We start from the raw sequence: 24,571 nt of genomic DNA, 5'->3' as shown, positions 1-24,571 counted from the left end.
AATCCCCTTCTTAATAACAACGCAGCTTGCCCAGGCTTTGGCCCCATGCCTTACTGTTGCCACCTGAGGAGTGAGATAATCAACCCAAACCACTGCCTGAGGTGTGCTTTATTACTTCAATACAAAGCCGTTCAATTCGGGAAACACTTAGCCGAAGACAACATGGGAAAAGGGAAAAAAAGAAAAAGAAAAAGAAGAAAAACCACCATCCTATGAGAAGTAATTCCTCCCGAAGCCGCTGCGAGCCTGCCAGGGAACCACCCCCTTTCCTCAGGAGAATGAATGGCTGGATGATCTGTTCAGGCACTTCCAACTCTCCTTCCCACTGACACAGGGTGATTTGATACGTTACCACACTGAAGCTCCAAAGGGCTGATTGGAATGGTCCCGGAAACAGACCCTATTGGACAGTCACCATAGACCCTCATGATGTAAGCATGTGCCAAACAAGTATCCACTCAGCCAAAGCTACAGGCCAGCCACACCTGGGGGCTCGAGACATGAGCAAACAACCCTCTCGCCTTCCTGTGTCTTTCCATCTCAGTCAGCGGGCAGAAGAACACGATAATATGATAAGACAGAAACAAGGCCGGGGGTGGGAGGTGGGAGGGGGAGCACGGTCAGTGAGGTAGTTGCTATGCAAGCATGAGGGACCTAAGTTCGAGCCCCCCGAACCCACGTGAATAAGCTGGCCACGGTGGCAGGTGTTTAGCTATCCCAATGCAGGAAAGGCTGAGATGGGAGCTTCCCTGGGACTCTCTGGCCAACCAACCTTATAGACTTGGTAAGCTCCAGGTTCAGTAAGGGACCCTGTCTCAAAAAAACAAGGTGGCAAGAGACTGTCCTTGGCTTCTACATATGTGCTCATACACATGGACCCATACACACACACACACACACACACACACACACACACACACACACACACACACACACTCACACACGTTCAGGAACAAGGGGCCCCTCCCTCTTTAAGAATACCAGTGTAGAATGTAGGGACTCAGTGTTGCGTGGAAACCAAGTTGAACAAACAGAAGACAGTGGAACTCCCGGAGAGGCTGGGCGTTCCAGGCAACAGGAAACGAAGCGTGTTAGAAGTGATGAGCATACCAGTTACCCTGATCTGGTCCTTACACCCAGAATCCAAGTATTCAGACGATATACTGAGGCTGAGGCCATAGCTCAATGGTACACCACTTGCTTAGTATATATAGAGCTCAGAGTCAATCCCCAGCACCACCAAAAAATAAAAGAGGCTGGGCGGTGGTGGCACACGCCTTTAATCCCAGCACTCGGGAGGCAGAGCCAGGCGGATCTCTGTGAGTTCGAGGCCAGCCTGGGCTACCAAGTGAGCTCCAGGAAAGGCGCAAAGCTACGCAGAGAAACCCTGTCTCGAAAAACCAAAAATAAATAAAAAAATAAAAGAGGCCAAACAATATTCTATAAACTGATAAAAATTACTCTATGTATTAAGAATAAAACAGACACATCATGGAGGCTAGAGCAATGACTCGTTGGTTAAGAGCACTGACTGCTCTTCCACAGGACTTGGGTTCGGTTCCCAGCACACACATGGTGACTCACAAGCTCCAGTTTCAGAAAATCCATCCCCTCTTCTAGCCTCCATGGGCACTGCACACACATGGTGCATATACCTACATGCAGGCAAAATGTCTATACACAATAGGAATTTAAAAAACAAATATGTATAGAAACAATTCAGTGCTAGAGAGATGGGTTGATTGTAAATTACTCCCTTGCAAATGTAAGGATCTGAGTTTGATCCTTAGAAGCCATGTTTTTTGTTTTTGTTTTTTTTTTAAAAAAAAAAAAAAAAAAAAAAAAAAAAAAAAAAAAAAGACATAGGCTGGAGAGAAGGCTCAGAGGTTAAGAGCACCGGCTATTTTTCCCAGAGGACCCAAGTTCGATTCCCAGCACCTACATGGTGGCTGACAATCATCTGTAACTCCAGTTCCAGGTGATCCTCTGCCAGCATCAGGCACATGTGTGGCGGCACACAGACATATAGGCAAAATACCCATACACATAAAAATGAAGTTTAGAACCAACCAACAAAAGCCAAATGTGTATATTATCCCAGCGCCGAAGGGTGTGGTGTCCCTGAACCATTAACTCAGCTTCGCACGTCTCCTCTTGGCAATGCACTCTCAGGTGACATCGAGCTGGGCTGAACAAGTTTGCCGGCTACTTCAGAAACCCCTGAAGTGGACTGATAAACATAGGCCATGGGGCTTTTTCAAAGCTCCCCCACAAAGCCTCCACATACACATGCTTTAAGTCAAAACAATGCAAAAAGCTAGCAAATCTTCTATGGCATGAGTCTACCAGCTTCAAACACAGGACCTAGTGCCCGTTCTCCGCTGCTGAGTGTCTAGTCATCAACACTGTAACCATCTCCTAGATTAGATACTGCTACTTGTATCTTTTGAGAAGGGGAAATTAAACACTAGAGGGGAAAAAGGGGGCCAAATTTACTGGGTCCACTAAGGCTGAGACCCAAACTAAACTTATTCCTCATCCTCTTACACACTTGCACCAGTGTGCAGTTGTGTGTGTTTATGTGTGCATGTGTGAGGGATTTGTGTGGACAATGGGGCTTGCACAGGTTGGATGGGGGAATAAAGAACCTTCACGATCAACCCACAAGAACACCCCAGGTTTGCAGTCTATGGCTGCAGCTCCTGGAAAGGAGGCCTGGGAGGAAATGGTGTAGCGGGTAAAGGGCCCGGTGCACGCCGCAGCATGAGGACCTGAGTTCACATCCCCAGCACGTCAAGTGGAAAGCTGGCCATGGCAGTCTGTGCCTGTAAGCCCCGTGCTGGCAGGCTGAGGCATGCAGACCCTTCGGAATCGCTGGCTAGCCATAACAGCAAGCCAGCAATTCACAGGACAGTGAGAGACCCTGCCTCATAAGCAAGGTGGAGAACGACAGAGGAGGACACCCAACCTCAACCTCTGGCCTCCACATGCTCACACACAGATGTACGCTCAATATGTACATGCAGGCACTAGCACTCTTGAGGAACCCAGGGCCCTGGCACAGACATGGGCAGCCCAGCCTGGTGTCTCACACTGCCTCCATCTTAAGACTTCACGGCGGCAGCAAGCCCCGGTCTACAGTTCTCAACGTAGGAATTAGAAGGATGCGAGCTGATCTGCAAGCTGCTTCTAAATGATAGGGTATCTTAAAAAAAAAGTTAGCCAGCCATCTGAATTCAATTTAGCAGAAACAACCGTGCTTATACACTGACCAGTCTCCATGACGGCAGCCTCTGGTGTGAGTCCCAGCCTTCCTTCACTGGGGCCTCCCTCATCCCTGCAGGGACCCCTCCTTCATCCTGAACCCCGCCTAAGGAATGCTGCTGGGCTTTCCAACCTACCCCGTCACAGCACAAGACAGACCTCATCAACCCAAAAGCCAAATAAGCACAACTCCTCGAGATAATGTGTTTTCATGAGCTGGAAATGGTGATTACAAGAATATATAGTAACAACGCATTTAGAACAAGGTAAAGAGAGGGCACAGTGAGTCTGAGTCCAGACACCCTAAATACCTGCTCCTCACGTGGACAGCCGGGAGAGCAGGTGCCAATGGCTGAACTGGGACGGCGGAGACTGCGTCCTTTCGTCCCCACTGTTCTCTCACACGCGGGGCATGTGAGCTAGCTTCTGCCCACCTTGCAGTGCCCACCACCAGCTGTCACTAGCTGTGCCCTATCACCCCCACTAAAGCCTCCCCGGCACCCCGAGTCCCCTGGGCACCAGGACTGCCTCGGCAGGCACTGCACCCACCGTGATTTGCCCACTATACTTGGATGTGGGAAATCGTAAATTAGACTTACAAGCTTCGTGACCCCAAGCAGCCTCTCACCCCACAAACACCACACAGGTACTCATTCACCACACACACACACATACTCACCACACACATACTCACCACACACTCACCGCCTAGGTACTCACCACACATAACACACACACACACCATATATACACATTTGCCACACATATACCACACACTCACCACACACCCACCACACACTCACCACACAGGTACTCACCATACATATACATATATGCACCATATACCACACACACACTACACATACAATATACATCATATACTCTCACCACACACTTACCACACACATCACACAAATACTACACACTCACCACACAAGCATTCACCATACATACTATATATATACTCACTACACACACACACTCACCACATAGGCACTTACCACACATACACCACACACTCACCATACAGGCATTTACCACACATACCACACATTCACTATACACACATTCACCACACATATACCAGACACACTCCACACGACATATACACTACATACACAATATACACCATATATTCTCATCACACACTTACCACACACACACTCACCATACACACCACACTTATACCACACACTCACCACACATTTGTATATATATCACACACTCACCATATACACTACACACTCACCACACAATTGTACATATATCACACACTCACCATACACACTATACACTCACCACACAATTGTACATGTATCACACACTCACCACATACACTACACACTCACCATACACTTACCACATATACACTACACACTATAATGCTACACACACCATACATACCATATACTCTCACCACACACATTCCACACACACTCCACACATAATGCATACTCATCACACATATTTACCACACATTCCACATAGTCACCTCACCGACCATACACACATGCTCACCATACACATGTACCATATGTACCCACCACAAACATACCACACATACTTTCAATATAGTCACCACACATACACCACACTCTCACCACACATACCACATGCTCACCATACACACACCTGACATGCATCATATACACGCAGTGCACTTATACACACCACATGCTACACTCACCCTTCACACTTACCATACTACGTACCTCTACTATACACATACCACACATGCACATACACACTACAGACACACACTCAATGCCTAGACACACACATGAAATGCATGCAACACACACCATCTGTCCGTCCTTCCATGCCTGAAGATCACTCTGCCCTTTATCACCACCCATAACTCCTCACTCTTCTCCCATCTACTGGAAAGGAGAAAGTGATTAGTAAAGTTTTCATAGTACCACAAGTCTCATGAATTTCCATGTGTCTCCCCTAGGAGGCCATGAGATGGGGGACCATGACAAAACACCGAGCACGCATCAATCCTCAAAAGAGTGATACATGAACCAGGCATGGTGGCACACGCCTTTAATCTCAGCAGTCGGGAGGATCTCTGTCTGTTATGCCTTCTCCATCATGGTCATAATGCTCCGCCCAGTGGATTTCTCAATGGCCACCCCTACCCCGCTGCCAGACAGAGACAGGACACGGGGAAGAAGCAGAGCCGCGGTTAGCTGCCACAGAGCTGCCCTGCTCTCTGCATTTCCAAAGTCTAAGAACTGGAAACAATTACACCCCTCTCCTGCCTTACCAGCAGACAAGGTGTATTTGGCATGTGCTATTTATAGTCCAGCCAAGTCCCCCAAGCCCTCAGAGGGAGCAGGCAAAGTTCCCAGAGCGTCCCTGCTTCGGTTAGAGCAACCAAACATTTGCTGCTGCTGCCACCTACGGCAGAAAGAGGGAATTGCGGCAGGAATCCTGAGCGGTCCAACTGTCCCCACAGGTGCCTGGGTTGGGCAGCAGCCCCAGTCACGGTGGGTATCTAATAATGGCTGTTGGGTTGACACCAGTGCCAGGGCACTCCAAGTCAGAACGCACAAGCCAGGGCTTTCTGAGCAAACAGGAACGTCCCTCCGCGCTAGACGAATGGCTGACACAAACCCGAGGGAGGTGGCACCGGCAGCGTGACGCTGGACACAGCAGTGGCTTACCTGGCCTTGGTGCTGCTTGACCTAGTGCTGTTGACCTTGGCCATGTTTAGTTTGACGTTGTTGCGCTTCATTGTCTCCTAGATCAAATACTTGTGAATTTGAGAATCCTGAGAAAGAAGAGAGCCGCTGGGTTAGTGCCCACGGGCTGGCCAGTTCCCTTGGCTCTCTGAGCCCCAAGTGAAGTTACTGCCGGTGAGTACCGTAGGCACACTCCTCATCCTCCCAGGTCCCAGCCTCTCCCCCTTCTCCTTTCTATCTTCCACACAGCACCTGAAACAGTAACTTGGAAGCCCTGCGGTGTCCTGTTCCTTCCGGTCACCGTCACTCTTACAATCAGCCTCCTCGGGCCTGGATATCAGCCTGTGTCTTCCTGCAGCTGCCTCTCACTCCTGTTCCCACACCTGTACCCCACCAGCCTCTGACAGTCCCCGGGACACACAAGGTCCTTTCCACGATGGCGCCTTTGTCCTCACATGCTGTCACCTCTGCCTATCCACCCACACCTCTCCCTCTCTGTCCGCTGAACTCTCCTTGTCCTGGAGCTCACTGCTTCTCAAGCCTGCGTCCCCTGGAATCCTTCTTAGAAACAGATGGCTGCACCCAGTTCTAGATTCCGATTGCCATGAAGAGCAGGGGGAAACTAAGAATGTGGGAATGTCCAAGTTCCGAGGGGCTCTTACCACCTCCATGGCCCCCTAAACATCACTCTGGGAGCGGATGCCCTGTGCCTCAAAACTAACGTCACTTCCCTGGGAAGCCTTGGTGGATTCCTCCACACAGGCCAGCCTCCCTCACACAGTGATGTTGACCTCAGTTATCCCTCATAACTCTTCATCCATTTTGCAGTGATGTGTCTATTGTGAGAGTCTTGGCGGCTCTGAAGACTGTAGCCAAGGAGCTGGAGAGAAGGTCCAGTGACTAACAGCACTTACTCCTCTTGCAGAGGACCTGAGTTTGGGTCCCAGCACACACATCAGGTGGCTGCCAATAGCCTGGAACTCCAGCTCTAGGGGATCCGATGCCTTTTTCTGTACACACACACACACACACACACACACACACACACACACACGTAAATAAATGATAAATCTTTAAAAAAAATAAAATGGCACTGATCTACGAGTATAGCGGTATCATCATCAGGAGTCATTTTATTGCTCTGTTCCTTTAGCAGAATGAAAGCACTGTTTGCCCCTAGGCCCATGACCTGTCTAGTCTTAAGTTCTTGGCCACTTTAGCAGTGTCAGGTATGGGTTCCATCTCATGGAGTGGGTCTTAAATCCAATCAGAAAGTGGTTGGTGACTCCCGTAACATTTGTGCCACTCTTGCCCCAGTAGATCTTGCATGTTGGTCAACGTCACAGATTGCAGGGTTTGTAGCTGGGTGATGTTGAGGGTCACCTTTCTCTTCCAGTAGCATGCAAAAACCTTCTGGCATCAAGAATGCTAGTCAGTAGGGGGTGAAACTTCTAATTCGGCACTAGATCAACTTCTCCACGTCCAATGACATAAGTAAATGTGGTCTTCAGCAACGGGGCCCTACCATCAGGTTGTGAAAAGCACCTAATAGCCTTGGCAGTAGCCTGTGTGGTGTGTGGAGGGTTCTATGGGACCCCTTGTGGCCAGCCCTCCTCAGGGAAGCTTCTTGTGGTTGACAGTAATTAATGCAGAGACTCACAACTGGACAATGTGCAGAGAGTGGCAGACTTTGGAGCACTCAGTCCTAAATGGGATGTCTTCAGCAAACCCCTCCCCTCAAGGCTCGGGAATCTTTGTGGAAGAGAAGGTGGGAAGATTATATGGACCAGAGGTGATGGATAACTCCAGACACAGTAGGACTGATGCACATATGAACTCAGAGACTATAGCAACACACAGGACCAATGACGGTTGCAGCTAGACCGAGTCCCAGCACTGAGAGAAGGAAGTGAACATGGGGTCCAGCCTCTAACCATAAAGCTATCTGCAACCGATACCTGCTGGGAAAGGGCAAACTGGTTTTCTGTAGTGAAGTGACACTGGGTTTACCAATCACTCCAGGGCAGGTCCCATGCCCAGGAGTAGTTGACCAACAAAACAGACTCCATGTTTTTGTTTTTGTTTTGTTTTGTTTGGGGTTAGGGTGGACTTTTTGTTTTTTTTTTTTTTTTTTTTGTCTTACTGGTCTTTTGTTTGTTAATTGTGATTTTCGTTTTTGTGCTTTTGGGGGTTTTGGGAAGAGTCAAGACGGAGTTTCTCTGTATAGCCCTGGCTGTCCTTGAACTCATTCTGTAGATGAAACTGGCCTCAGAGATTCACTTGCCTCTGCCTCCCCGGATGCTGGTATTAAAGGTGTGTGCTATCCCACTCAACTTTTGTTTTATTTTATTTTATTTTATTTTATTTTGAGAGAGAGAGCAAGAGAAAGAGAGAAGGGAGTGGGGGAGTTCTGGGGGGGAAATATGATCAAAATATATTGTATGAATATTATTATTATTATTATTATTATTATTATTATTATATTACAGCCATGTTCACTAATGTTACCCCTACATCTTAGATCCTGGGTGAGTATTCAGGGCAGAGTTCAAAACACAGAACAAGGAAAGGACTGCTACTTCTGAAGCTTGAGGACTCCACGAAGAAAGGCTTGCTATGGCTTTTCTCTACCTTCTTTCTAATCACTTGGTGAGGACCACGGAGGAGAGCTACTTACTGGCTTGCTTCCTCCAGCCTAGCTCAGCTACCTTTCTTCTACATCCCAGGCCCACCTGCCTAAGGGAGGGCGCTGCCCACAGTGGTCGAGGCCCTCGCCATCAATTAGCAACCCAGAAAACGCCTCACAGATGTTCCCACGGGCCAAAGTGATGGAGGCAATTCTTTCATTGAAGCTTCTTCTTCCCAGATGTGCCAAGTTGACAACCAAGAATAGCCATTGCACTCCTTGGCCACCTGGCACATTTCATCTTTCAAGATAAAAGCTATGGAGCCAGGCCTGCCGGGACACACCTTTAATCTCAGCACTTGGGAGGCAGACGCTGGTAGATGTCTATGATTTTTGGGCCAGTGTGGTGTACATAGCAAGTCCCAGGCAAACTGAAGCTATATAGTAAGTCCCTAACTTTAAAAAAAAAAAAAAAGGTGGGGGAGCTGGAGAGATGGCTCAGTAGTTAATAGCACTGGCCGTTGTTGCAGAGGACCTGGGTTCAGTTCCAAGCATCCACACGGTGGCTTACAACTGTCCTTAACTTCAATTCCATGGGGTCTAGCACCTTCAACTGGCCTTTGTAGGCATTGCACATACACAGTACACATGCATACATGCAGGCTAAACATTCATATAGAGAAAATAAATATTTTTTAAAAGATTAAAAATACAGTGCTTCCTTCACAAGGATGCTGTTTCAGTCATGTCTACAGAGAGTGTAGGCCTCTGAGTTTATCTTCTGACCACTTTGCTTGATAAAGAAAAAGATACAAGGCCCAGAGTTGCTTGTAGTTCCATCCCTGTGTCAGGGCCACAGACGGGGGAGGCACGGATGTAATACTTCCCTGTCTGTTCCTCTAGCCCCCATCTCAACGTTCACCGAGTCTCTGCTTTTAGACCTTTCTGGAGATCCAATGGAACTTGATAGTCAGCAAGCCCCTCCCATTGAAGAGACCCCACCGGCTTTGAGGCCTGGCACAGGATGAATCCGACATCATTAGCCTCTGTTCTTGATGGGCTGCAATGAACACCTATCACTGTGAGGGAGAAGCCTGGGCTAATGTTACCCTGCTCTTGAAAGCTAACAGTGTGCTGCGCAGGACAAGACACTACAACAGGTTCTACACAGCTCGTTCCTAACTATATCATCCTCAGATTTTTCCAAGAAAAGACCATCCTGAGACGTTAACAAATGGAACTATTCAGAACTTGATGGTAGAAATTAACAATGCCTGGAAAGCCAGTATCCTGTAAAAAAAAAAAAAAACCACAAGCTTGCAGACTTTCAGATATTCCATTTTTATGGCCTTGGTGTTTTGTTTTGTTTGAGACAGGGTCTCATGTAGCCCAGGCTAGCCTAGAACTCACTATGTACCAGAGGACGGCCTTGAATTCCTAAGCCCCCCTGCCTCTACCTCCCTGCCTGCCTGCTGGATCACAGCCGTGAGCCACCACACCCGGCTCCAGCCATGCTTCTTGCCCACAGGCAAAACCCCCATGTGGCAGCTAGTTCCCAGATCCATTTGTTCATTTGCCAGAGGAGGACTGATGTCCAGCTTTCAGCAGATGCTATTTATAACAGAATCCTAACAAAAGTACCATCCATCTGCCTTGGCACCCAGAGAACACATAACTCAACACAAGAGTGGAAACTGCACACAGCCAGCAGCAATGGCATAAAGAGCAAACTGTTGGCGCTGGCATCACCCGGGGTAGGGAGAGAGCGCTTGACTAAACTGGAAAAGGACCATGAGCCACACAAAAGACGTGGCAGCCACAGCCACACACTTGAGAGAATGCCGTCTACTGGACCGTCAAGTGGGGACTCTGTTCTTCCTAGGGACACGTGCATTAAAACACCACCACCACCGCCACCACCCCATGACCTTCCACATGCTTCCATACACACCTCAGCCACCACGAATCTTCACTTTTGGCCAGTGGGGAAAACAAAGGATGTGGGTCTGGCTGCCGATGCTAGCTACTGGGCAAGCTTGCGAGTTGATTCTTCTCCTGTCCCAGTCTCCTCGGTTGGAAATTGGAAATAGCTGCCCTCTTTCAAGTGTGCTCTCAACCTGGATCCTAAGGACGAGGACCACGTGAGATCTCTTGCAAGCTCGGCAGACTCTTAACCCAACGCAAAAGTGTGGAGGAGGGGGGGGATGAACTGACTCTGGAGCTCCTCCTGGAGCAAGTAACAGAGCATGGGAAAGGAGCCTGCGAGGTGGCTCAGCGGGTAGAGGCGCCTGCTGCAAAGCCCGATGATCTGAGTTCAGTCCCCACAACCCACAGGGTAAAAAGAGAGAACCATCTCCCACTGGTTGTCCTCTGACCCCCACGTGCATGCCACATCACCCATGCCCTCCAAAAAAAGTAGAAATCTAAAAAGAAAAATGGCTAAGGCCATTGCTCTCATACCTAGAGAGAGATTCATCTGTGTGAATAGTCACCACTCAATAAGAAGAACACAGGTCAACAGCAGCAGCTCGTGGTATTAAAGGATAATCAAGCAATCAAACCGAACTCGAGAAAAACCACTGCAGAAACGGCTGCAGCGTGGGAGCTGGAGGAATATGAAGCCCAGGGGACAGGGGACCGTCACTGTAGTATCTTCGAAGCCCAGACAAGGGTGAGCACTGGGACCGTCACTGTCCTATCTTCAAAGCCAGACAAGGGTGAGCACTGGGCAGGTGCTTACTAAACCACGGCTGAGTAAATGAGCACACAGATGGCTGGAGTCAACCCAGGGGACAGGATAATCCCACTCACGAAGTCCCAGAGGGGACATTTTCAGTACGTGTTACTGCAGACTGTTATGACTCAGGGTTCTCTAATTCCAAATACTCGGGTCAAACCGCAGCACCTTCTCTCCCAAAAGTGAGGGCGCCGAGCCTCCATGCTGGTCATTTAGTGTTTATCTAGAAGCCTTTCTCAGCCTTGCCTGATGAAACCCAGGAGAACTCTCCCTCCCATCCAAAGGTGAGAAAAGATGTCTTCCCAGGAGAACTAAAGGCCTCACTTTCCTGGATTAAATAAATTCCATTTTGAAGGTGCTGGGAAATGGGCCTAGCTAGGGCCTTAAAACGTGCTAGGCAAGTGCTCTACTAACGAGTTATATGCCCAGCCATGGGTATCTTTTTTAAGTCTGTTTTGCCTTGGGCTGACAAGAAGCTGATCGCTAATGTCACAGCCTACTTTTACTGGTCAAGACCCGAACACTGTCTTTCCCTCCCTCATGACTGTCTTGTTTGCTCTAATTTCCTTTCCGAGACTAAAAGGCAACTTAGAGAAGGAATGGGTCCATCTGGCTTATACTTCCAGGTCACAGTCCATCACTGAGGGAGGAAGTCAAGGTGGGAATTGAACCAGGACCTTAAAGCAGAGACCACCGAAGAAGGCTGCTTGCCGGCTCGCTTTCTGGGTCATCCCCTAGCTCATGCTCAGACAGCTTTCTCATACAGTCCAGGTCCACCTGCCCAGGGAATGATGCCGCCCACAGTGGGCTGGGCCCTCCCGCATCAATTAACAATCGAGACAGTCCCCTGATGCAGGCCAGTCAGATGTGGGCAATCCCTCAACTGAGGCTCCCTTCTTAGATGACTCCAGGCTGTGTCATGGTGACAGTTCAAGCTACTTGGGACCCTGCTCTGTCAGTATTTTTCCTCGTGCTGGGTACCCACTACGCTTGCATGTTTTAGTTAACCCCATGGTAGGTGTTCTTACACGTCCTCCCAAAGCCCTGCCTGGACTTCAGGTATGTAACTGGACAGCTGCTTGTTAAGAACACAGGTTCTACTATCAGACAGCCAAAAACCACATTCCACTGTTCCTCAGCTTTGTGAAGTGCCTCACCCTGTGTCACTAACTACACGTTTCCATAGTAACCGTACTTTTTCACGGCTGAGGACCAAATTGAAATGGTATTATGGGGGCCGATGACAGAGCTCACTGGATAAAGGCGCTTGCCACCAAGCCTGACAACCTGAGTTTGATCCCTGGGACCCACATGTGGAAGGAGAGAACTGACTCCTGCAAGTTGTCCTCCTCCGATGACTACATGTGCTCTCATGCATATTCTCTCTCTTCCCCCACCATCTCTCTCTCTCTCTTACACACACACACACACACACACTTATTCACCAACACCAAAGCCAACTGAATCTAAGAAAACTTTAAAGTCCATGGGACGCCTTCCCGTGTGCCTGACGTAGCAAGTGCTCATGGTACCCACCGGTGGCAGCAGTGGTCGAATCACAAATCGGAGCAGAAGAAAAGACAACCATGGCGTCTGAAACCAAATAAGCAAAACAGCAGTGAGAGGTCAAACCCCGGGACAGAGCAAGTGGAGAAGCAGTGTGCACTGGAGGTGTCCTGTGAGTCGCAGGTCCAGTCACGGGGTTTGCCCAAACACATCCATCCCTTCTTAATGTGGACAGCATCCTAAAGAATACTGTACTGAAAGTGAATTTATACTTGACTCTATTACAAGAACCCTGCCTGTATCATCCTATGAGCCTACAAGAGTTATGTTTATACAAATGTACTTTACAAAAAGACCACAGGAAGAATGTTAAAGAAAAAAGTGGCTGTTGGCGGTTCTTCTCCTGGTTTTATCATCTACTGCCTGTGGCTTAGGTGTCGGTACTAGCAGGGGAAGGAGAAATCAGGAAGCCGTCATGTCACTCTAAGCATCTGATCTATGTCAACGGTTCTCAACCTTCCCAAACTGGGACCCTTTAAAACAGTTCCTCATTCCAGGGGGGCGGGGTGCACACCTTTAATCCCAGCACTTGGTTCCAGGATAGTCAGGGCTACAAAAAGGGACCCTGTCTCGAGAAAAAACAAACAAACAAACAAATAAAAAAGTTCATCATGTGGTAGTGACCACATCATAAAATTATTTCATTGCTACTTCTTAACTGTAACTTTGCTACTATTGTGAATCGTGATGTAAATATTTGATGTGCAGGGTATCTGATATGCAACCCCTGTGAAAGGGTCATTTGACTCCCACGGGGTCATGACCCACGGGATGAGAACCACCGATCTATGAACTTTAATTAGACACGTGCTCTTGAAACTGACCAGTGAGGAAGCCTTACTAAAGCACCTGCCTCTTTAGCATTGGGCTGCTCAACAGTCCTGCAGAGATGGTTCTATTTGGGGTGCTGATCAGCTGTAAGGGTCACAGCATGGGTGTTCAATTTCTGTCTGAGGAAAAGAAGTGGATGGCTGGAAAGGGGGCAGAATATAAACTGTATGTGCAAATAAAACTGACATGCAAAATTTAAACTGTAAGGTGAGCTTTGTAAGTCTCTTTATTTTTGAGACAGGGTTTCAGTGTAGCCCAGGCTAGCCTAAAACATGAAAGCTTCCTGCCTTTGCCTCTCAAATGCTGGGATTACAAGTGTGCACCACCACGTCCAGCTCCAGTTAAGCATTTCTTCCAAAAGATGCCTATCTTGAACCAAGCACTGGCATGGATGTAGGGAAGAAAGGCAATACACAGATAACTCACATGAATCCTTCTTCCTCAAATTCATAAGGCTGGGCCAAAGACAAACACATGTTCACCTCAACCCAAGGAGCCATGGCGGAGTCACTTTAGAATCCCTGGAGTTCAGCTAAAGAAATGTTTATTGAATTGAAGGCAATGGATTAAAGAACAAGATGAAATGTGCTGTGTAAAGCACAGGATTTATTTACCACATTTCTCTTAAGTCTACTCCTTCAAGGACACAGATGCGATTGAAGAAAAACGGGTGTTTTTCCCAGGAGTGGCTTAAGAGTCCTTTTGAAGAGGCAGACCTGTGGAAATAAATATTTCAGGAGGAGGCAGGTACATCTCTGTGAATTCAAGGCCAACCTGGTCTTAGAGAGACCTTCTTCAAAAAAAAAAAAAAAAAAAAAAAAAAAAAGTTTTTTTTTTTCAGGAGGGAAAGAAGGGGTGGAGAGGTGAGCAGTCCAACCTAAAATTTCAGTTTATTTCACGAAATGCGTTCACCTGGAATTTGGGCAATGGGGTCACTAATATAAAACAAGACTATGTACCAGGAAGAAGATTTGCTTGGAGGCAGAATGAGGCGGTTCTGCCTTGGCGATTTGCTACTTGTGTGGCTGACAGGTCTCTCACTCAAGTTCTCCTCCAGACCGAGTGCAGAACGTGGGGTTCTGCATCTCCGTGGGGCGCGAAAGAGCAGGGTGACAAAACACCGCAAGCTGTGGGAAGTCGGAAAAGTTACCTCCCGCGGGTGCCCGCCCGCTCCCCCGCGCCCGTCGCTTCGCTCGGTGCAGCCCCGCACTCCCCTGGCCCTCCAGGGCCGCGCGCCCGCCTTACCCCCGGCTGGGTGGCCTCCACCTCGCGCGGACTTGGCCGCCGGGGCCCGGGGGCGGGCGCGAGCCTCGTCTCCGGGACGCTGTTGCCCCAGTAACCAGGCCCGCTAAGTGGACGGCGAGTCCCCGCCCTCAGGAAGGAGCAGAGTTGCGATTGGCCAAGGGAGAGGGCAGAGCCAGATGAGGCTTGGGCCCTGGAGGAACTTCCGCCGGAAGTGCTGTCACTGGGCGGGACGAGAGCCAAGAGACAGGTGTGGTGTTTCTGTATTTGTGACTTTGGATTTTCGCGCGTTTGAGGCTGCGTCCCATGGACCTGCTCCGCCTCTGAGAAGCAGACTTTTTTCTAAAGACTTGTTTGTTTTTACATCATTGTAGCGAAATATTCCTGTGTTATCCTTTTCCTTGTATAATTGCTATATTCATCATGATTATATTTAAGCCTATATGTATGTCTATGTAATCTGTGTACAAATATGCATATACTCAAATTCATTATCCTTTTGAGAATTGTTATCTGTTACAACAATTAAAACAAGAAAATAAAATGTTTTGCCCTCAAAAGAGTACTTTTATGTGTTTGAGTATGTGTCTGCATGTCGGTGTGTGCACTTTGTGCATGCAATGCCCACAGAGGCCAGAAGGGGGTGTCAGGTCATCTATAGCTGGAGTTACAGATGGTTGTAAGCTGCCCTGTGGGTGCTGGGAGCTGAGCTTGGATCCTCTGCAAGAGTAGCAAGTGCTCTTAACCACTAAACTATCTCTTCAGCCCTGCCAGAAGCATACTTACAGATAATGAGTCTAGCTTTCCCAAACCATACTTCATGAGTGCTGCCTGGCTCTCTGGTGAGCAGGATTAGCATGTATGGCAAAGGCCTATTTGCCTGCTGTAGGGTATAACTCTACAAACACAAGACCTACTTGCTCTGCCCAACACTATCTTTGAACTCCACCTTATGCCCAGCACATGGCATGGTGGATATCCATAAAGCCATAACAGATTAATTAGTACCAAGAGTCCCTGGGCCTAGTCAGAACACAAAGAATCATGTTACTGTCCATGAAAACAGCCGGGCGGTGGTGGCGGCGGCGGCGGCGGCTCACGCCTTTAACCCCAGCACTTGGGAGGCAGAGGCAGGTGGATCTCTGTGAGTTTGAGGCCAGCCTGGGCTACAAAGTGAGTTCCAGGAAAGGCGCAAAGCTACACAGAGAAACCCTGTCTCGAAAACCCCCCCCAAAAAGAAAAGAAAACAATGGTCCTTGTCCCTGGCTCTGTGGAGTTCCCTTCCTCAGACATCCATGTAAGTACTTTGCATGTAGTTCAGTCTTCTTCATAGCATTCTAAGACAGGTCCTGTAAAACACACACACACACACACACACACACACACACACACACACACACAGTGTTTTGTCCAAGGATTCACAACTGAGCAAGCCAGACGCAGAATGAGAATCCATATAGCTGAGTCCACAGCCCCCACTTACAGCCTTCCTGCCCCTCTTATTTGGAAAGGAAGACAGAGCTGCATGGGTAAGATACCCTACACACATCTCTGCCAGCAGGTGAGGTGATGGATACTGTGCCATGTGCTGTACAAATGGACCAGATGTAGTCCCTACCTCCTGACCTATTTAAGAAGTAAGCTAACTCTCCTACCCACTCTGGCCAGGCTGCCCACATTCATTTCTCTAACTGAATGACCAGGCCTCACCTCATCGAGAAGTAGAACCCGTAAGTCCCCAGCACACATGGCCTATGTTCACCCTCTCTCCTCTCAAACGAGGTCTTCTTTTCAGAGAGTCTAATTCCTGTGCTGATGCCCTGGGCCCCACAGGCCAGCCTTCCCAGAGGCCTTTGCTTGCATCTGTAGTAGTTCTCTTAAGTGTACTCTAGGAAGCTCTAGAGCCCTTTCAGAGGACCCGTGGTCAAAATGGTTTTCCTCATCGAGCTAAGACATTACTGGGATTTTCAATTACTCTCACCTAAGTGAGGTACTGATGGAGACAAGAACAAAGACCAGAGAATCCAGATGCCTGTTAATAAACAGATTTCCAAAAGTTCTCACCATACCTAATGTCGAGATATACTACAGAGCCGTAGTAATAAAAAAAGAGCATGGTCCTGCTTTATTACAAATAAATAAACAAACAACAAAAATATACCAATGACTTACACACCCAAGATGTGGTTGATTTCTTCCCCATGATCCTGAGGGTTGAACCCAAAGCTTCCTACATGTAAGCTCTCTACCACTGAGTTCCACCCACAGCCATCAATACATACTCTGAAAGAGTGTCTCACCAAATTTCCCAGACTGGCCTTGTAGCCTAGGAAGATCTTGAACTTGCTATGCCCCTTTCTGGCCTCCCAAGTATCTGGGATTATAGGCTGGTGCCACGAGGCTTGGCTTAATTTTTGTGCCTAGTCTTAGGTCGACTTGGCACAAGCTGGAGTCATCAGAGAAGAGGGAGCCTAAATTGAGAAAATGCCTCCATAAAATTGGGTATAGACAAGCCTACTGTAGGGCATTTTCTTAACTAGTGATTGATGGGGGAGGACCTAGCCCATCGTGGGTAGTGCCACTCCTAGGCTGATGGCCTTGGGTTCTATAAGAAAGCCGACTGAACAAGCCATGGAGAGCAAGCCAGTATGCAGCATCCTCCATGTCCTCTGTATCAGCTCCTGCTTCCAAGTTCTGCTGTTGGAGTTTCTGTCCTGATGGACTATGATGTGGAAGTGTAATAAGCCAAGTAAACCCTTTCCTCCCCAAGTTGCTTTTGGTCATGGTGTTTCATGGGTTTCCGCAGCAATAGAAACCCTAAGACAATGTTCTAACTAAACTTTCTCTATGGGTTTGTATATAAGAGGGGGGCATGCCGTACACAGCACTTGGTCCTAGCTTCAGTTCCCACCCCCTACCCCCAACCCCCGCTGTTATATTTTTGTTATTTTTCTCTCCTATCTTCACTCTGAAGTGTTTTCCTGCTCTGGCAATTTCTCACTTTTATGTGAAGAGTTAACTATTCTTCACAAGAAGCTAAATTCAGCTCACTTGTTTATAACCCAATGAAACCATAGCACCTATTAGTGTGGGTTTGATCTCTGTCCAAACAGACCAAGTTCTGTATTGAGACGGTGGCCTGGAGCGACAGTTTGATGACTGTCATCTCCTCTGGGAAAACATTCCCGGCCCTGCTGGTTCTCTCAGAGCCGGGGTGGGGGAGGGGTGCCCTACAAAGACCTGCTTTCAACAGGGTGGGGCCTGGACTGTGGGGTGTGCATCCTTCCATATGCCCCCCCCCAGCATCGTTGAAACCAGGACCTTGAGGGACTGACCTCCCAGGAAACTTACTGCCCACACTTCTCCATCCACCACACGTATCTGCTGCCCGAGCCCTCTGGTGACACCCTTGAAAAAGAATCATGAGAAATCAGAAAAGGTATGGTGGAGCCCAGCGCTTGCCTAGTATGTGTGCAGCCTGGGTTCTACCCTTAGCACTGCCACAAAAAAAGCAGGGGAGGGGAGGTTGGAGGGAAAATATTCTTACAGTGAGGCGAGCCGACAGATTGCTCATTCCCTTGGGAATCTAGAAAAAAAAGACTGCCGAGTGGCCACAATCCTCAGGCAGGGCTGGAGGTTGGGGCACTCATTGCAACCTTCTTCTCCGTTGTGTCGTGCCTAAGAGATGGGAGGAGAGCGACCAGCTGTCACTCTGTCGTCAGTCCAGGAAGAGGGCTACACCTTTGCACTGAAGACTAGCAGAGGGGGTGACAGAGCCCCAGGAGCTGGGCTGCTCTCCAGCAAGGTGACTAATGCTGAAGGCTGAAGGAGTGACGCCACCACATGGACGCTCAGGCTGAGAGCATCACCAGGAGGTCTGAACACTGTCCCATCGGTGTGCTCCCAAATGGAGACAAGACTCTACTCAGCTGTGCTTGGGAGAAGAGAAATTACAAAAAATAAACAACTGAATAAGGGGGGCTGGAGAGCTGGCTCAACCATTAAGAGCCCTGGCTGCTCATCCAGAGGATCTGGGTTCGGTTCCCAGCACTCGCATGGTAGCTCACAAGGATCCCTAACTACAGTTTCCATGCCCTCTCTGGCTTCTAGGGGCGCCGAGCATGTACATGGTGCACATCTATACATGCATGCAGGCAAAACACCCGTACACATAAAATAAATAAATCTAAAATAATTGGAAATTAAAATAAATGAGGTGTAAGTAGCTCCGGCTGCAGTTATTTTTCTTGACTAAAAATAGTCCCCCCTCTTCTGTGTCCTCCCCCCCCATCCCTGCCCCTGGATATTTACCTTGACAGATGATAGGCCTGCTCATTTTCATTCTCTCAGCCAGAAACTAAATCCCACATTTTAAACACTGTCACCACCAATAACTGACAATAAATAGCCTGTAAAGGGTGTGTGTGTGTGTGTGTGTGTGTGTGTGTGTGTGTGTGTGTGTGTGTGTGTTAGAGCATTTTAGGATTCAATATGAAAAGAGACTGTGCAGCTTGGTGTGGCACCTTACCCGTCCTGTCCTCCCCGCACCTGCTGATATCCCATCGAGCCCCTCATCCCCTTTAATAGTTGCTGGCTATCTCCTTTCATAGAAACAGGAATCAAAACCCACTCGTCTTGCTCCTGAGCAAGACCACACAATGGAGCACACTGGGATTTCGAATTTCAGCATCGTGCTGCAGTTGTCTTAGGAGGATGCCCCCTCCGGAACCGAGCTGCAGTCAGAGAAGAGCGATTTCAAGACGCAGCCACCTGGGCAGCAAGCTAACCCCAGCAATCACCAGCAGTTCTTTTAGCTGAGCGCCCCGGATCTTGCAACAGCTTGTAATTAGTGTTGTTCAGCGTTTAATTTGCACCTATTGATTACCTGATCGAAAGGGAATGCTACTGTAAGCAGTGTTGGGATCCTGATGAGCAAGGCATCCGCTCTGCTTGTGGCCCACTCGGGGGCTGAAAACACCCACTTTGGGAAGGAAGGAAATGGGAGCACACAGTTAAGAAACAGAAAACAGCACACAGGGAATTCTCCCTTTACCAAATTCGCGGCTCTAAGTCCCGGCATGTTCCCCCTCAATAGACAGGAACCTGTAGCCATATCTTGTCTCAGGGTGAAATCAGGGTCCTGCACTCACCCAAGCTCAGGCTAAATCAGCCTCCAGCCTTTTCTCCATCTGCAACAGCCCCAGGTGTGACAGGAAGCCAGGACAGAGATGGTCACCACAGCCTGTCAGCCTCACTTCAGGACACTCCTAACACCTCAGGTAAAATGGTGTGTGTGTGGGGGGGGATGAGAGGGGTGTCAGCAAGCCAAGGCTCATCCTTAAGACTGTTTTTAAGGTGGGGGTGCAGCAGTTAAAAAGAAAGGATGGATGTGGCTCAGATCCCCTGGAGCTGGAGTGACAGGCAGTTATGAGCCACCTGGGAACTGAACTGGGGTCCTCTGGAAGAGCGGCAAGTGCCCTTAACCCCTGAGTCATCTCACAACCCCATTCTTGCTAACACCAAGGGAAGCAAAGGCGATTGGGCCCTGACCTCCTAAAGCTTTGCAAGAAGGAGCTCACCATATCCCAGTTATGTTACAGGGAGTCAAGTGTCCACCAAAAGTGAGCTCAAAGCCCTCGTGCTCCATACAGTTGGACTGAGTCCCTGGCAGAGAGAAGTAAGCGAGACGCAGCCAGCAGCCCCCCAGAAGAGTCGTCCTCTTTGGACACTGTCGTGGACTGTGACGGAGAGGGGAGGAGAAACAACAGCCAAATGACTGTGGCCATTCCCCAGAGACTCCCAAGGTGTCTCTCTCTCTCTCTCTCTCTCTCTCTCTCTCTCTCTCTCTCTCTCTCTCTCTCTCTCTCTCTCTCTCTCTCTCTCACACACACACACACACACACACACACACACACACACACACACACACGGAAACAAGGGAGTCTGGGCCTCCACAGAGACCACCTGCCACGAGGTATTTCCAATTTCCTCTCAGCTGGTACCCAACACCACACATCACGACAGTGGCTTCCAAAAAATATGACGCTGAGGGCTAGGGAAATGGTTCAGTCAATAAAGTGTGTGCTGCACAAGCTTGGGGACCCAGAACCCACATAAAAAAGCAGAGATAGTTGACTCCTGGGGCTCACAGCCCAGCTGAATTGGTGAGCTCCAGGCTCCAGGAGAGACCTATCCCCCCAAAAAACAAGGCAGAGAGCAACTGAGAAAGATGCTCAACAGGCACCTCTTGCCTCACGTGCATGCAAACATGTACACACATGCACACACACAAACACATATGCATACACAAATAATCCTTTTTTAAAAGATAAGATGTATTTCCTGGTGGCTTTCAGTTTTTGGAGACACTTTAGCATTTTCTGGTTTCTCAAAAACCATTTTTAATAGAACACAAGCTCCCTCCTGCGGTGAAAGGAGGCAGGTTTTAGGGCCCCTCAGCTCACACTCAGAGCCAACACCACACTGGGATCCAAGTGTGAGCCAGATTGTCCTCTGGTGTGAGGAGCTGGCAGGAGCCCAGCATGCCTTGGAGACCATGACTATGGTCACACTGTGTGGCAGGTGTTTCTGGGGCTGGCTGGCTCCTGCGGGCCCCATCCCCACTGGGCTGCAGAGTTACAGTCCTCATGCTCAGCTGCCCTCTCCAGGCAACTGTGTCAAAGTCACAGGAGGCTCTGGGGTTGGGGGGATGCACATTGGGAACCCTGGTCAAAGAAGGAAAGGTTTCCTTGGGGTCTCAGGAATGGTGGCAGGGCTGGGGAGACTCCAGGTAAGGAAACAGCATGGCCACATTCCCCCCTGGGCCACCCTTCCCATGTCCAGCCCCTGCTCCTGACTGTTGCTTATAAGCAGCAGTATCCCCCATCTTTGCTGAGGCTGCTAGCTCTGAGCCTCCAAGGTACTGGCTCTGCTCTCCCCTGTGGATCCTTTCATCTGCTTGGCTAGTGTCTGGCTGGCTTTTGGTAGGCAGAGCAATGAGCCCCTAGAGGGAAGGGGAAGGGGGTTAGAAATGAGCAAAGATCTAAAGGAGAGTGGCATGGCCAAGACTGTCTGCAGCACTCAGCTTTACCATGGCAGGTGCTCGGCAAATGACAATGGAGAGGCAAGTGGAATGTCCTAGGAAGGAACCAGTGGCTCCGTGGCACTGAGTTCTGGGTGAGGACTTCGGAGGAGAGGCGCCAGGCATGGTCTCCTGGAGTGATTCACGGGCTCCACCTAGAGGAATGGCAGGGTCTTGGTCACTGTGAAACAGGAGCCAAGAGTCAGGAGCAGGAGGAGCCAGGCGCCCAGCCTGTGCCTGAGTTGGGAAGTTCAGCCTCTACCAGCTCAGCAGCAGCAGTATACAGGAGATTCTGGGCTCTGAGACATGACAATATTCATTCATCAGCTGCTGGCTAGGCAGCACACCCCTGCTCCCAGGGCAGCCCTGCCCACAGAGGCAAGGGGACACCAGAAGGTGACAGTGATAGGAGGCAAGCAGGGTCGGGAGTATAGAGGAGCCAGTCCAGTGCAGGAAGGGATGCCCTCTGCAGGGAGGTGCAGGGCTGGCCAGCTCAGAGAGGGAGGAGGGAGGTGAGCATCCCAAGGGTCAGGCAGGCCTAATTGGGACATCGTCTGCCAGGGGATAACAAGGACCACTCTGAGATGAGGCTTTGAGGTCATGGGGGGAGCACTCAACTGCTAGGGTCAGAGGCTATTCCCTGGCTTTACCCAGACTGAGGTGCCACCCTGTTCTAAAACATGCAACATGCAGTATACAAGGATGGATGACGTTGTGGGAAAGGGATGCCAAGCTCTAAGCAGGGCAGGGCTGGCTACACAGGGAAGGGCTAGCTTCAAGGGAGCCCCACACCTCCCCAGTTATCAGCAAACAGGAGGATGGGTAAAAATCACCACAGGAGATCCCCAGGATGGGGCCCCCGCTCTCGGGGGTGTCTGTGCTCACATAGGGTCATAGTGTCTAGTCCACCCCAACCCCCACCTCCTGGGCTGTGAACAAAACCACAAGCTAAACCCCGGCTGTGAATTGACACCAGGTGGCGCTGGCTGACCTGCAGCACGGGAATGGACATGCTAGGTGAGGGGTTTCTTTTACTTTTTAGTTTGATTTTTTGGTTTGGACTTTGGAGATGAGTGTTTCACCGTCATCCAAGCCGGCCTTGAACTCTTACCCTCCTGCCTCAGACTCCTGCTTGCTTAGATTTTATGCAGGGACCACTGTTCCAGTTTTGATTCAGTGTTAACTCGTTTGGTTTGGCTAATTTTTTTTTAAGAGTCTCAGACTGGCTTTGAACTCATGAGCTTCCTCCTTCTGCCTCCCCACTGATGGGCTCACAGGTGAGTAACACTATGCCTGGCTTGGGAAGGTTTTGTGCATTTTACTCAACTTCCAAAGTGGCTTCCCTCCCAGTGGTGATAGGGACTATTCTACAAAGTGAGCAAGATGAGCGTGATGCCCATGCAGCTCCCTGACTTTAAAGCCTTGTAAGTTCACAGAGGTTCCAGCACACCAACAAAATTACTGAGGAGGGGTAGGAGAACTCAGGGATCTTCAGCAGGAGGGCTGCAGCAGTCTGAACTCCCAGTTCTAAGAGAGAGCAGACACCCTCTGCTGCTCCCCCAGAGACTTTTTTCTGGGGTTTTCTTCTGACCTGAACTCTGGGCCCTGCCACTGGGGAACATAAGGAGTTGTACAGCTACCAGCCCGTGACACTGCCCATCTCTGCTTGTCCAACTCCATACAGCAGCCCGGCTCAAGACCTCAATGCTCTACTCCAGCCTGGCTCTTCTCTAAATTCACTCAAGATACCTGTCCCTCACTCCAGCAAGAGGCAGGAGCCATGCGGGAATAACTGGGACTCCCAGGAATACTTGGAACCTCTAAGACACAGGTAGCCTGAGTAGTAGAGCTGGGATGAGGTGCCTTCACCCTCACAGGAAACTCTCGAGAGCCAGAGAGCTGGAGAAAACACCAACAAGGTAGCATGCTCCTGATTACACCCAAGTTCCCATGATCTAGAGAGCACTCTGTGAGTGGATGCCTGGCTAACCTCCAGACAGCCCCTGTATAGGATAGCCTAGAGCCTGCCAGCCTGCTCTCCCACAATCCTCCCAAGCCCAAGTCCTCCACATGAGCTCACTGGCAGCAACACTTACCTTTTGGGAAATGGGGATGTGTGTGTGTGCTGTGCATACATGTTTACACTTGTGTACATGTGGGTGCATGTGGACACATGGAGGCCAGAGGTTTACAGTACGTGTTCTCTTTGCTTGCTCACCACCATCTATATTAAGGCAATCTCTCACTGAGCCTAAAGCTCACCAATACAGGCAAGTCTAGCTTTTTCTGTGAATCCTGTCTCTGCCTCCCGAGTGCTGAGGATTACAGGTGGCCGCATTCATGTACTGCTGGGGATTTGAACTCAGATCTTCATGTTTGAACAGCATAGGCTTTACCTATTGAGCAACCTCGATCTCAGTGGTCCATGACAGCAATCCTGATCCTGAACTAGCCCTGAGCCTCCCTGACTCTTTCTGACTGTAACTAAAGCTCCAGAAGGCAGGGTCTTCTCGCTGCCTAGCACAGCACTTGGTACA

General features: G+C 49.4%; 1 protein-coding gene across 1 annotated transcript in view; it reads right to left on the bottom strand.

Moving 5' to 3' along the window:
• The window catches only part of Efcab6 (EF-hand calcium binding domain 6), a 191,116-nt gene extending 184,597 nt beyond the window's left edge, over positions 1 to 6,519 (bottom strand). The window contains exons 1-2 of the mRNA XM_037197495.1: positions 6,204 to 6,519; positions 5,934 to 6,040 (exon numbers count right to left, since the gene is read on the bottom strand). Of these exons, the coding sequence (XP_037053390.1) occupies positions 5,934 to 6,004 (71 nt within the window). The 5' untranslated portion in view covers positions 6,005 to 6,040; positions 6,204 to 6,519. The remainder of the gene's footprint in view (positions 1 to 5,933; positions 6,041 to 6,203) is intronic.
• Between the last annotated feature and the right edge of the window lie 18,052 nt (positions 6,520 to 24,571).

Source organism: Peromyscus leucopus, chromosome 20 (genome assembly GCF_004664715.2).
Source record: "Peromyscus leucopus breed LL Stock chromosome 20, UCI_PerLeu_2.1, whole genome shotgun sequence".
Taxonomy (NCBI): domain Eukaryota; kingdom Metazoa; phylum Chordata; class Mammalia; order Rodentia; family Cricetidae; genus Peromyscus; species Peromyscus leucopus.
Note: the sequence above shows the minus strand (reverse complement) of the source record. Positions and strands in the feature narration are given on the sequence as shown.